The 14,922-nt window shown below is 38.8% G+C and overlaps 1 protein-coding gene across 2 annotated transcripts in view; it reads right to left on the bottom strand.

Annotated features, from left to right (window-relative positions):
• Window positions 1–14,922, bottom strand: part of macrod1 (mono-ADP ribosylhydrolase 1) — a 111,183-nt gene that overhangs the window by 18,379 nt on the left and 77,882 nt on the right. For both annotated transcript variants that reach the window (XM_017722723.2, XM_017722724.2), the window contains exon 5: window positions 8,912–9,028. In XM_017722723.2, coding sequence (XP_017578212.1) covers window positions 8,912–9,028 — 117 coding nt within the window. The remainder of the gene's footprint in view (window positions 1–8,911; window positions 9,029–14,922) is intronic.

A 14,922-nucleotide genomic window follows, 5' to 3' on the forward strand; every position in this document is an offset into this window, starting at 1 on the left:
ACACACACACACACACACACACACACACACACACACACTCGATTTAGTGGTCCCTGTCAGCACTGCTTTAACTTGTTGCCACACCTAAGAAGAACAGGTCATAGGCCAGACTTAAGTTTTATTCTACTAGAAACCTACTATTGTTGATTTCTGTCAAAGCAGAGAACATTAAAATTAAAAGAACAATCTTGCTTTGTGCAACCAGATGCATTCAGGGGAATAAATAAATATTTTTTTATTTATTTTCTTGTTTTGTGTTTATTTTCTTTTGAAAATATCTGTTTTAATTGCTATTATTAAACAGGATTAATGCTGAAGGATTAATGCTGAAGGGTTTAAGAAGTCAGCTCCATTTCTGTTCTCATGGTTTAAACAATTACACCAAGTGGCCTTACAACACCCCCTGTCCTGGGGCAGAAAACAGTAAGGTATTTATGACAGGATTCAAATGTCCATGCTGTTCTACTGGGGGTGGGTGGGTCAGTGTCATAGGATAAAAGCTGTGTGTCTGGGCTGCTGTTCAGATTGGGGTGAGACTAAGGCAGGTATATACAGTGCTCTCTTTTTAATAAAACCATGATTATTTCTGCAAACCCCGGTCTCCTAAATCTCTTCCATGGCAAGATTAAAGATTTTCTACACTAGTAAGGCAGTAAGAACAATAACAAGTTGCTTTTTAACGGAGATATAGGGTTGTGGAAGAATTCCAAATTAGAGGATTAGTAATTAGAGGTTTAGGTTCAAGGGGCAAACGAGGGATAGTTTAAAAGTATCAAATATCTCAGACCAAAAATGATAGTTGGGGGTGCGTCCAGAACATGTGGACATGATTGACAGGAGACTGTTTACACCTCCCACAGGCATCGACACTGTCCAGGAATATTTTCACCAGTTTAGCATTGGTATAGTGGGGTATGTGAATTACTTTGCATTGCATTAAGTCATGCCTGGTGTAGACAGATGACAAGTGGACCTGGTTCAAAATGAGAAACCACTGTTCTAGAAGAACAGAATGTATAATTAAAAAAAAAATGTTTGACAAGAACTGTTTAGAAGAACAAAGCAAGTATTTTATTGAGCAAATAAATGTTTACTGGCCAGATAACATTTTAAATAAAACATTTTAAGTGTGTAAAACTGGACTCCAGCTAGAGGCCACACACACTTCTGTACAGAAACAAAAATGCATTTTTCATCTTTTCAAAAACTTACATCCAAATGTGTGTGTACACGTACAGAAATTACAATGAGTATATATGTATGTGTGTGTGTGTCTGTGTGTGTGTGTGTATACACACACACACACACACACACACACACACACACACACACACACACACACACATATATATACACACACATACACACATACACACATGCGCACACACACACACACACACACACACACACACACACAGTGCAGTAAAACTTTCGGCAGCCTGGCTTTTCCGTTAGCCCATTTGCTGCTCAGTGAAGCAGAGCGCTGAGCAGGCGCAGAGCTGCTGTCCAGCACAAAGGGAGGCCCAGGTCTGAAGCACAAACCCTCAGGAGAAAACAGGCAGCGTGTGGGCCTCCCTTCTCCACTCATCCGTCTCCCTCCGCCTTCCTTCCATCCATCCATCCACCATCCCGCCCCAGCCCCCCAGCCCGGGCGCAGAGCAGGTGCATTGATTTGAAAAAGGCAACAGAGGAGATCGGGGGGGACGCTAGGAGAAGAGGGGCGGAACACTTTATCATGTGAAAGGCTTAAAGGTGCCTGACTTCCATGCTTCTTGTCCCGCTTTCTCCCCCTCACTTTTTCTCCTCTCTCATTCTTCCTTTCCCTTTAAATTTTCTTTTCTTCCGAGTTTGATTGACAGTTCGATGGCAATATGGCCAGATCCACTAAGCGCTGAAGCATAACGAATAACACAATGAATGTCTCTTTAGCAGCTCCTCCTGTTCCTCGCCAGATTTGACCTCTAGAGAGAACTATTTTTTTTTGGGGGGGGTGGCTGTTTCCAATAGTAACATTGTAGGAACAGTAATAAGAATATGCATATTTTACACATGAGACAGAAAAACAAGTGATTGTGTGTATGTGACAGAGGGGTATGGAGGGAGGGAGAATGAGTAAAGGATAGAAAAAGGTTTAGTCTGAGTAGAAGGGAGGAAAGTGGGTGCTCGTTTGGCCTGTATGGATTTTAATTAGTGTTAATTGGCCACTGAGGGAAATGAGACCTCAGAGAGACAATGTGTGTGCGTATGTGTGTGTGCACGTGTTGATGAAGGCGCTCCCCCTCTCTCTGCCGTAGCAATGGTTGCTGTTTGTATGATGAGCTGAATCCCTGGTCAGGTCTGTATTGGTACACAGGTGGGCAGAGGGACTGTACTGTCTTTATCTCTCTCTCTCTCTCTCACACACACACACACACACACACACACACACACACACACACCTCACATCCGCTGGGTCACTCACCCTATAGAGCGCTTCTGCACCTTTCTCTTTCTCCTATACCTCTCTTCCCTCCCCAAGCATTGCTTCATGGAGCTTCTACTCCAGCAGTTTCCTTCCTCGACATATCCAATGCATGACTGAAATTTTCTTTTAAAGCGATAATCCAACAAAAAATTTTAGTTTACATTTAAATACTTGCCTCACACCAAATGTAGTCAATCATCAAAGGCATGTCCGATGCTCATTTCTTTAGTTTTGTAACGATAATATAGTGAACAAGTAATTGTACCTTTACTTCATGGATGCACTTACAAAAAAGTGCCTGCCTAAATAATCTTATTTGTCTCAATCCACAGAGTAATACCAAATATACTTTACTGTGCAACCACTCTGTCAAATAGGCCATTAAGTACAAGATATAAATTTTTCAGGAGATATTTCTTTCAGATGTGAAAAGAATAAAAAGAATTACTGAATCAAACAAAGATGGTTCTGGAAATATATAAATGCAACAAATAAGTTGTTGGCATTCTCAGAACAATGGACTACTCCAGAGCCCATACCTCAACATCAAATCAAATCCAAATCAAATCACGTTTATTGTCACATCACATTTACACAGGTGGAAAGTGAGTGGAAAAACTTACGCGTAGCCCCCTTATAGAATTTAAATACATTTAAAAAAATATATATATATATATATATATATATATATATATATATTTAGTTTTAGACTGTCTATGGAGATGATGACTGTCCATGGAGAGATGATCACTAAATGAATGCAAAGCAGAAAAAGTAACCAACTTGTGGAAAAACACAAGCGGTGTGGAAAAACATCCCTGTAGATCTCTAGGTAAAACTGAAAGCAAACAGAAGCTGTAATAAAGTAAAAAACAATAACTTGTACTTGGCCATTTTGCCTGGATATGAAGAGTGGTGTCTGGCTTTTGTCTTGTATGTGTTTTGTATGACTTGTCATTTTGTGAAAAAAGTGACAAAATTCATGCTTCAATAGCTGCTGCTACTGTGATGCATGTTAAGATGTTACGCAGCATCTGAAATTGTTCATGAGAAAGTCCATCTGTAATTACTTAACTCTGTTTATGGCAAGTATATGATGCAGTTTGTACAGTGCTAATTGTTGAGTTATAAACCTTCATTTGCTTGTTAGCTACAGAAAACTTGTAGCTCTGGGGAAAACCACAATCAACAATACATGCTAACAATGAGTATTGCTTGCTCATAACCGTTTCAAGAGGAAATTCTAAGCTTTTCTTGCCTACAGTTGTGTGCACTTGCTCACAACAGTGCTGTATGTCAGTTTATGTCAGGATAACCTAGTATTAGCTACCAATCAAAGACACCCAGGAAGCAAGATAGCTGATCAGTCAGTTTCATGATCATGTCAGGCAGACCTCTTTAAGCTGTTCTGAATGAAAGAATCAGCACTGTGCTCTACGCACTGTCTGGTTGGGTCATTATTGGATGTGGCAGATTGAAATGAAAAAGCCTGTTACCTTTGCTAAAGGGAGGGCTAGGATGCAGTCAATTGTCTGGAAATGGAGGCAAATCTTGCTAATGACACTGCGCCATTCCTCATTTCCATTCTGATATTGCAATAAGCTATTATGTTAAAAGATTTGCCTTACTTGGCTGCACAGAAAATGCTTGTTCTGCCTACCCGATTCCTCTTTTCCTTATTTTGCTCTTTTTCTTTCAGACCCTTCCTCATGTTTGGATGTTTCTAGATGTTTTCCAGCTCTTCTCCCTCTATCTCTCGTTCAAACACCTGGAGTCACTGGCTGTTACCTAATAGCATCTCTGTACTACCCACCACTGAGCATTAAACACAGACCCACACACACACACACACACTTTCTCTGCAACCCTCTAAACTAAAAAAGCAGAAGGCACATGTAGGCACATGTGCAGACTACAAACACACAGACAGCACTCCAAATAAAGCAGTCAAAACAACAGCATAATGCACACAGACACACACCTCATCCTCACAGTGAGAAAGACACAAGAGCAGAAAGAGAGAACAAACAGCCACCCACACTCAGGCACACACATCCACACATCAGCCTGCGATCACAGAGAAAGGCCCTTAAAATCCCACTGCAACTGGCAGTCCAATCTATAGTCCAAAGAACAGAGGGTTTCTATATCACAAAAACACCAAGCCCTGTCCGTAAACTCTGAACTAGTCCTACAGTACTTATCCTCAGCTAAGCTCCTCACTGAGCACTGGGTTTCCTGGCTACTGGAAAAACCCTATGGTTGACTGAAGCTTTTAGAAACACTTCTTACTGGCCAGTATTGACCTTAATTACTGTGTACTGACCAGTGCATGCTTCACCCACCCAAATGTCTGCAACAGTGGCAAAAATCCTATTCAAGTTACGACTTCAGGTTTGAGTTTAGATTTACTGTGTACTGAATGGGACGATGTGGTTGCTGTTAATCAAAACTAGCCTGGTTGGTAATGACAATGAATTTGCCACTTTGCTAATGACATCTTGGCTATATGGCTTTAAAAAATCATTTTCATTCTATTCTAACAGTGTGAACTTACACACGTACAAAACAAATACAAACCTCAATTCCAAAAAAAGTTTGGGCAGTACTCGAAGTGCAAATAAACATTAAAAGCAGTGATTTATTAATAAGCCGTTTAAATGAAACTAGTAAGTTTCATCTTACTTTAAAACTTCACTGTTTTTGTAAATATATCCCGATTCTGTAACTGAAGCCCGTAGCACTATCCAAACAGTTGGGGTTATATATGACTACTGTGAAATGATCAGAAAACACTCTAAACCAGTGATGCAATCATGCATAAAAGGGTATAAAAGGAGCTTCCTGGAAAGGCATAGTCTTTTATGAGCAAGGATGGGTTGATACATATACAAAAATGTATATGTATCAAATAATAATAATCCAACTGTTTAAAAACCTTGTTAACCTTGACAGTGCATAATATCAATATCAAAAGATTCAGGGAATTTGGAGAAATTAAATGAAAATCACACAAATGAATGTGACTTTCGAATACTCAGATGACCGCTATAAAAACCAGCATGCTTCTGTGATGGACATCACTACATGTGCTTGGAAATATGTCAGTTCCTTCAAGTCATCATTTGTGTATTTGATGTATTTTTAAGTAAATTGTATTTAAATAATTTTCTAAAGAATCAGAACTGAGTTGAATCCTTGTGGTCAGGGATTTAGCCCCCTACAATGTTGCTGTTCAGGCTATGAGGATTTGTACTGTAGCAAAAAGCCTGACACAGTAAAGTTAGGTGTGGAGTGACCATCATGCTGTTTCAGCAGTTCCTGACCAAGGTTTTAAGGTCCACCCGCTCCACTGGAAACTGCATTAAACCTGGCCCTCTGATTTGATCTGTCAGTTGCTCTTCTCCTTCAGGTAAACAGTTCAACCTGCTAATATGATAGCAGAGGTGTTCAACACAGTCCAACGCACAAAACACTAATCATACACTGAATAATACATTCCAGCAATTATGGCTAATACAATATTTACTATTCTAATCTGAGAGAGAGAGAGAGAGAGAGAGAGAGAGAGAGAGAGAGACAGAGAGACAGAGAGAGAGAGAGAGCGAGCGAGAGCGAGCGAGAGAGAGAGAAAACATATACAGTTGGAGATTATAAAGTAATGAGGCCAAAAAAACAAAAAACAAAACAAAAACACTAAACGAAATATATTTCCGATAGAGAGAGAGGGGGAGAGAGATAGAGAGAGAGAGAGAGAGAGAGAGAGAGAGAGAGGTGTGTGTGTGTGTGTGTGTGGTGATGTAGTTGGATATAGAGCAGCGTATGCACTCTCTCTGTCTCTAGGTAAGGGGGGGGTAGGGTCATAAATTAGGCAGGGAAATTACTGCTAAGTGTGCGAATAAATTAAAGTGTGCTTGCTTCTGTAAACACTGTCTGACTACATAATTACTGAACACAGTCTGGTGGAGAGTGAGAGAGGGAATAAGGGAGAGAGGGGGAGAGAGGGAGAGAGAATGAGAAAAAGAAAGAAAAAGGCTAGAAAGTGGAGCTTTGTGCGAACAATATGCATGATTGCTACAACATACAAAGGCACAATAACTGACCCACCCACACTCAATAAAACAAAAGCAGAGCACAACTAAACTCTAATATAAATATGCGCATTCTATTTTCAATTACTATGTGCCTGCAAGGCTTCATCCTCATCGGCTTTGCCTTGACTGCTGTGAACTAAAGCTCAAAAACAAACTCTAATTGACACCTACAATTTGCAGCTCTACATCTATTTCTATGTTTTTCTACTATATTTAAATATGATCACACCAATAAAAAGCTCTCAAATTTATTTTGGAATAAAATCCTGTTGCACTCACTTTCATGAAAAGTTAAGAAAGATTGTTTTTTTCTTGTAAAGTTTCAATTTCAGACAGCACCATGCGCATGTACAGGTTGTAAACAGAGAGCTTACTAATCTAAAACCAGGTATCAGTATCAGGTCCAAATTGCTGGACTGGATGCTGGAGGGAAAAAAAGAACAATGATTTTGATGCAGTTCTGTAACAAATCTATTCTGATACAGCACACAGTCTTATTGTGTGATGTGATGTTGGTAGCTGATGCTTCTTCCTGTGAGGTAGTGGTGTTTTGAGTAGTTTGAGCATGACTTTTACATGCTCATCTGCTTCACTTTGAAAATAGATCATTTAAAACCTTAGAATAAATATCAAATTGGTATCAACCAATATTAAAGGTTTCAATATCAAAATGGGGGGGGGGGGGGGGATTTGGGCAGCTCTAGGAGTAACGAACAATTTTCACAATGTGGTATTTATGAGCTTTGTACCAAGATACAACACAATTTCCATACAGAAGGAAAAAAATGTCAACATTAATTTGGCTGTTTTTTGTTTTTGTTTGTTTTGGTCAAAGCCCAAATGCCAAAACAAGATCTCAGCACCTGCTGAAAGCATAATTACCAAGCAAGCAATTTTCTTAGAAGACAAATAAATTTGCACAGAAAGTGTACAGTGTTTTGGGTGCAGCGTAAGGGAGTGTTTTTCTTGTTGTCAGTATTGTTTCTTTTAGAAATTAACTGGAGTGTTTTTTTCTTAACAGAACACTGGAAACAATTTTTATTTTATTCAATAATAATTTCTAAATGGTTACACTGAATTATAAGATAAAAGGTGTTAAAAGATGTTCTAGTTACTTGATTCTCAATGTTATATGGCTTTCTCAGTCATTATGCTATCAATCTAATGCTCATCAGTCTCAATGTTCATTTTAGAATAACTTCATTCTCAATGTTTTACAAGTTTCTCAGTCAATATGGAATCATCATATAAAGTTGTGTAATATAATATAATCATTTTGTACATGTACGATAAAATAAGTTTAACATTTTTAAAATCAATGACTCCAAACCTTTACATGGTGATTCTTAACTTTTGACCAGAGTGTATCAGTGTGACTGCTATCATATTTTAATATCATAAAATCAAGCAGTATTTAATTCAGTGTGAATTATCCGTATCAATTGCCTGTATCAAAACAACAACAACCCTCCATAAGGCCAAACGTTTACTACTCATTTGTGTATCTTCAGAATAACTCAGTTTGCATTGTTTTCTGTGTACAAAGCCTGAGGATGAAACAAGCCTGAATTTTTATGGGGTTAATATGCTTATTGGAACGCCTCCACCATTTGGACCATTTTACATAATTAGTTACTGAACCATGGCCCCACTGTTAAAAAAATACATATATATTAAACTATTAATTAAACTAAATAAATTAAAAAAAAGTATTTAAACCTTTACAATGACTGTTATAATCTATTTAAACCCAAAGCATTAATTGAGATAGCAGTAAGCTAAATACACAAAATCATAATTTATAGCATAGTTTTATTAGAAGATGGCTGTCCCAAACCCTAACCCCTAAATTTCAACTTCTGAAAAATACATTTTTTTTTAGCCTTATTTTAGTAACACCTGCGTTTCAGAACAGGAAGTGAGACTGCATCCTTGCCCTAATGGCCACACGATGAGCAGTTAGATCCCATTGTTTTGAGGCAAATGTCAGAAAAATTCAGCATGTGAACTTAAGAAATGTCACACCTGAAACACATTTTCTATATTCTAATTCTGTGTTTTAATAAACAATATTATGGTTTCATATGTGCAATTGTTGATTAGCTAAAATATCACTGCCCAAACATTTGGTAAAGTTTTTGTAGTGTTTTGATTGCTTTGGAAGTGACAAAATGGAATGATCAATCATTTGTTTTAATTTAAAAAAAAGTGCTAAGGTGCAGGGTCACGAAGCAAAAGCATTTTAGGCTAAAGTCCAAATCAGTCAAAAGCCCGAAATGTGTTTTGACCTATAATTTTGATTTAGAATGATCCATATACAATATATCTGCCTGTGTGTAGTAAGGTTACTCACATTTAGCAGGCAGGTGGTAGGCTCCTGTAATTTTGGCCTCCCCAGTTTCACACCCTCCCAGAGTGGAACATTCCTTCTTCAGGAGTGGACCTGCACCGCGGTGAATGGCTCCATCCACTGTAGGGGTGAGATTTTAGAAATCAGAATGTTAGTAAGGAAACATGTCATTACGGCAAATCGCCAGACAATAAGGAAAGAGCTAATGCTGGCGAGACATCTGGCTTATGAGATACAAACTCAATTCCACAACAGCTCAGACATCAATAGCTTCATCGTAAATGTAAAAACGCCGGGCTCCTGGGGCGTCCCAGGCAGCCTCTGTTCTCTTGCATGTTTCGGGACACTGTACAGAAACGTCTGCTTTTCTCAGAAGAACTGATATCAGTGTTTTGTTGGAGCGCTCGAGGCCCTTCAACACCCCGACGCTTGAAGAGCACTGCGCTCTGAATCTATAAGAGAAAGACACAGGGTGATAAGAGAGAAAGAGAGATAAAGAGGGGAAATGTACAGGAATAGAGCAAAGGAGAGAAAAATGGGGGTGATGGAGGCGGAGAGAGAGAGAGCGAGTGAGAGAGGCTCAACTGAGTGAGTGCTTTATCAGAAGCGAGGAGGATGAGAGCAAAGGAAAGAAAAGAGAAATAAAGAAGACGTGAAAGTGGTGAGGAAAGATGGCCAAAGGGAATAGACTCACTTCCCGTGTAATTGTAACACAAATACACACACACACGTGTATATGCACACACACACATACACACACGCACACAAAACTGATTAAATGCAGACTTCTTGTTAGCAGGTGTTAATTGGCTCTGCGCTTACCCAACTGGGGGCTTTGTAACATGTGGAAAAAAATAAATAAATCTTATGGCACATGCTCTTACACCATATGTTTTCTATTTTTTTCCCCAGCTACAAAGGCTCTCACATACACACACACACACACACACACACACATGCATGCATGCATGCATACACACATCAACCATTAACAGCTAGTTTCAATTTCTAGTCTTGGCTCAGATTGGCTTGAACTTAGAATCACTGACTGGTGAAAGAGCTTTCGTCATTGGCTCAATCAGTCACCATGGCAGCCATTAGCAGAGACGTTGTCAGAAGCCCTGTCAGAAGTCCCTCGACTCTGAAACACTCACTCTTTTTCTCTCTTTATATTATACGTCCAACAAACTGGCTGTTTCCCCCACCATGATACCCACCCATGTGCATGAACAAATGTGTTCACTGGGATCTCTTGAGTGCATTCCACCCAAAAATTTATAAACAAAGACAGAACAAAGGTATTGTATATATGGTGAGATTTCAAAGAGTCAAACAGAACTCAGTCTCAATTTTTTACCCACCACTGTCTATCAGATGTTAGACACCGTGTAAAATATAAAAAATTATACGATACTAAATTTGAATGTTATATTAAACATGCAGCAAAAAAGAAAAGAACTGAATAAAACAAGACTTATCACTTATCAGATGTATCAGACATCTGTCTTGTCCTAATATTCTGTTGAGCACCCATGACTGACAAGCCTCAGTCCAACACTCCACTGAAGCAGAACTAAACAGAACAGTGCAGGGAGAAATGAGTGACACAGGCTATACACATTGAGACGGTGATACAGACTACCCCACTGTGATTATGATTCACTAAAAGGAAGCAGACAGATAAGCTAGCTTTTATGCAGTTATGATAGCTAGGTTGGCTCTTGCTGGGTCATTAGCCTTGTTTCGGTAAGTTTCTCGATCTCAAACACAGAAAAGTGGTAGGAGAGGGACAACCCCCATAGGAAGGACAATTCCCATCAGCCTTGTTATTGGTGAGGACACTGCTTACACACTGGTTACATATATGTGACCAAAGATTGAGACATCAAAAGAAGAATTTAGAGGAATTTAGCCATTTAGTGGAAATTGGAAAATTATTCACAGGACATACTTTGCATATGTACGCTGTGAGCCCACAACTGATTAAAAAGAAAGCACAGATTTAGGTTACCTTGAGCTTGAAAGAAATACTCCAGCATTAGGGAGGGACTGCTTCAACTGTAGCACATCATATTTATTTATTTATTTTCATTTTTCTATATCATTCGAACACAGCGGCTTGCGTGGCCGCAACTGTAGTTGAGCCCTAACAAAATGGCCATATTCACCACTAGTAACTACATTTTTATTAGGGAAAACAGAAGAGTGCTTTTGTTTTGTGTAAGATGGCATTCTTAGCCTGTATTTGCGCTATAATCCCAACAGTATGAGCAGGCAAAATATAGGCTCAGTCTCAAGTGGCTTCTTACTCCCTTGTAGGGTGCACTACAAAGATCATTATATAACTGCTTCTACACACAAAGAGCGCAATATGTGTCAAAATAAAAGTGATTTTTTATCTTATTTAAATTAGATCTTATCTAAATTTCAGTGAACTGTTTTAGTGTAGAATCCCTGACTTCATGACCTATGCAGTGCACTGTATATGTAGCAAAGAGCCATTTGAGATTCAGCCAAACAAACGCTCTCATGCTAAACCAAAATGAGTACTGAGCAGGTTTTTGTCTATACCCCTCTCGTCTACCAGTGCTGTAACCTGAAGGCTTTTATCCATTGATAGAAACTTAATGCTAAGCAGCATTAACCTAGGAAAGAGAATGGGGCTTATATAGTGGCGTTAGCATTAAGCACTCTAAGCTAAGCCACAAATAAGATCGAGCAGTGTCGTAAAACATGCTGTGCACACATACGTGACAGAGGTGCATTTGCACGGTGCAAATCAGGCAGGGGTTGCAGATTTGGTAGCAACATATCATCACATCATGATTGTTCCTGCACCCCATGATGCATTGAGTGAATTATGGTCAAAACTTCCGATGAAGCTTAAACAGAAATGTGTGAATAAATAAAAAATATAAATAATCTATTCAAATACTCGTGTGCTGACATTTGCAACCGATTTGTCAACAGAAACCTGACCCTGTGGAAGAGAAACACTTTAGTCAAAAGATCCTATTTAAAGCCTATGCTAATAAATTATGCTAATAAAGTCGACTTTTTAAATTATGTTTATCCTGAGAGTTAAGCACAGGCAGAAAACCTGAAAGCAATACAGCAGTGTCTAATGTAGAAATCTGTTCTTTTAAAACCTGCAGTTCAATAATGCTCCTCATATGTTCACCATGGTAGCATTAAACCATCAGAATTAGCTCAGCACCGTACTGGATTTTGATGTCAGCTCCAGTTTAAACAGACATTTTAAGCTTGTAACAGACATTTAAGTATGTCTCAGTTTTTAGTTACTCTTACTTTAAATGCTTGAATTAAGCCTGTCTTTTATTATTGTAGCATTAGCCTATTAGCCAAAAAAAAACAAAAAAACAGACAAACAGATAAACAGGTAAACAGAGTGTCAGCAACAACTAGTTTAACTGGCAGTTCGTCATCTGGTTGCATTTTACAGGTAAAATAGCTAACAAGTGGCCTTTTTAAAAGAGTAAATAAAAAGGGACATTCGTGCCTACTGAAGCTCTGTGCTGTTTATGCATATGTACTGCTGTTCTTGTCATAACGTCATCTTCACTTGACTGAAGTGACAGCCACAAACTGTATGTTGTCCCACAACACATCTCAGAACACCTCTCAGACATTTAATGGGGCAAAGTAATAAGCATGTTTTCTTTGACTTGGCTAAAAACAATAATAAATGCCAGCTCCATTTCTGAAGCAGATATTTCTGCCATAATCTGGCATTTTCATGTGGTCACATGAAAAATGAGATGGATAGGATTGTTCCAAAATTACTATAATTCACTTTCACATGCATTAAAAGTTTAAAAGAATGTTTTTACCTTCTCTTGTTGGGTTATTATTTTGGAGATGTTTTTTGGACTGCAACAGTACGGCCTATTACTACTGACACAGAAAACATGCTGACTTCAGCACCTGCCTGCTGGCATGGCAGGACAGTACCGGAGTACACGGTCCTCCATAATAATGCCCACCTCATTTCAAGCATCCAGTATACTGGTCATTTTTTTCTCCAGGTATTCCAGGTCTATAGCAGCAGGGACGTTTACATGCAGCCTAGTAATCCGTTAATAATCCGACTAATAGTTCAATCGGAATAGAATACATCCATGTAAACACGTCAATCGGAATACAATTTCTATCCGATTGAATGAGGTGGGTAAACCTCTAAATAACCTGTTAAATAGATGAATAATATCCGTGGAAACGCCTGAATCCGATTACACTCCAATCAGAACGTGTAAGAACGTTCTGCGCATGTGCGGCGCATCACTGCGAAAGGTTTATACCGTTCAGCATGGCGGAGCAGAAACGGGTCTGCAGAGGAGACGAGGTTTATACTCTGAGCTTTAAAAGACGGCGGTGGGACGGACGGCCAGCTTATGTGTCTCAGAGCACGACGTCTTCCTTTATAAGAGCATGTGAAGGACGTTTTTCTGAGTCTGACATCAGTTTAAAGCCATTAAAAACTCAAGCGCGCCAATTAGAAACATCACCTCACACTGACTGGACATCGCGTGATGTTCGCGGTCATGGTAACGTTCACTCTCAGCGCTGCTCCACGCATGCGCGTCAGTTTGCGTTGGATTACTTGTAGTGCGCAGATTTTCATCAAACTATTGAATAGAGTGAGAATAAACGCCTCAGTCTGAATCTGTAATTCAATTGTATTCAATCAGATTGGCAAAAATCTTTGCATGTAAACACAAACACTTACTCCTCTACTCTTAATGAGAGATGCCGTGCACGGTCAAGTCTCAATATGAACTACGGATGACTCACAGGGCCAAATAGGATTTTCGTTAACAGCACAATTTTTAAAATCGCATTAAATTGAGATCGCGTTAATGCGTTATTATCGCGTTAACTTTGACAACTTTGATATACGTGTGTGTGTGTATATATATATATATATAAATATAAATAAGTTGATGTGTGTGTGTGTGTGTGTCTATTGTTCAACAGTGAGGAATATATGTCAACAGTGCAGTTTCCAAGTATATCTTGTGCTAAGTACTTAAAGTAATGTTGTTCAATTGTTTTAAAACTGTTTATTTCATTAAATTACTTAGAAAAATGACAAATAATCAAAAGTAACTTAAGAAATCAAGTTACATTATTTTATATAGATATATCAATCCTTGGGATCACTCCAAGCCCTGAATTTTTAATCAGGCAATCAATCAGTAATCTATACTGAAACATATTTTTAAAGTAATCCTCCAAATTCTACCAATTGGCTGCAAATGTAATTATCATCAGCACATGCCAATGTTCTTAAGTTATAAGTGAGCTTCAAATCAATTGTATTCCTGTTCTTTCCAAGTACAGGGAAATTATCAGTCGTCCGTACACTACAGATGCAACAGATAAAGATTAGGCTAAAAAGCTCTGGAGTATTCCTTTAGCACGGTCACATATAAACACACAATCACGTTCAGGATGTTGAACATAGCGATCGCCTTCAGTCCAAGCCATGCTGTGTGTAACACCTCAGTTGAACTGACTATTTCTCAACCTGCTCACGGATCAGACCAACCGCAGAGCTTTCTGATCGTGATCCACACAGCACAGCTAAATTACTACCTATTCAGTTATTACTTAGGTCTCTCGCTGACTCTTTCGCGCTCTCAGCTTTCAGCTGGGGAGTAATTCTATAAATGTGTGTATGGAAAAAAATGATGGAGGTCTAATTCACTGCTGAGAAACGCCTGAGCCACAACATGACCCTTACTGTTTGCACACCTCTATATTCTCTCCCTCACTCCATTTCTCTCTCGACACAGTGTCAGAGAGGGAGCAGACTGAAACTGCAACTGAAAGAAAAAAAAATTCTAAACTAACTAGTAATTTAACTAAATTTGAATATACAGTATTTGTTTCAATGAAACCGAAGCTAAAAAGGTGGAAAAATGGGTAGGAGGTAGATAAATTAAATGTGGGTGGTAAATTAAATGTGTAGGATGGGCTCATGCTAGTTCCCA

Source organism: Pygocentrus nattereri, chromosome 8 (genome assembly GCF_015220715.1).
Source record: "Pygocentrus nattereri isolate fPygNat1 chromosome 8, fPygNat1.pri, whole genome shotgun sequence".
NCBI lineage: Eukaryota > Metazoa > Chordata > Actinopteri > Characiformes > Serrasalmidae > Pygocentrus > Pygocentrus nattereri.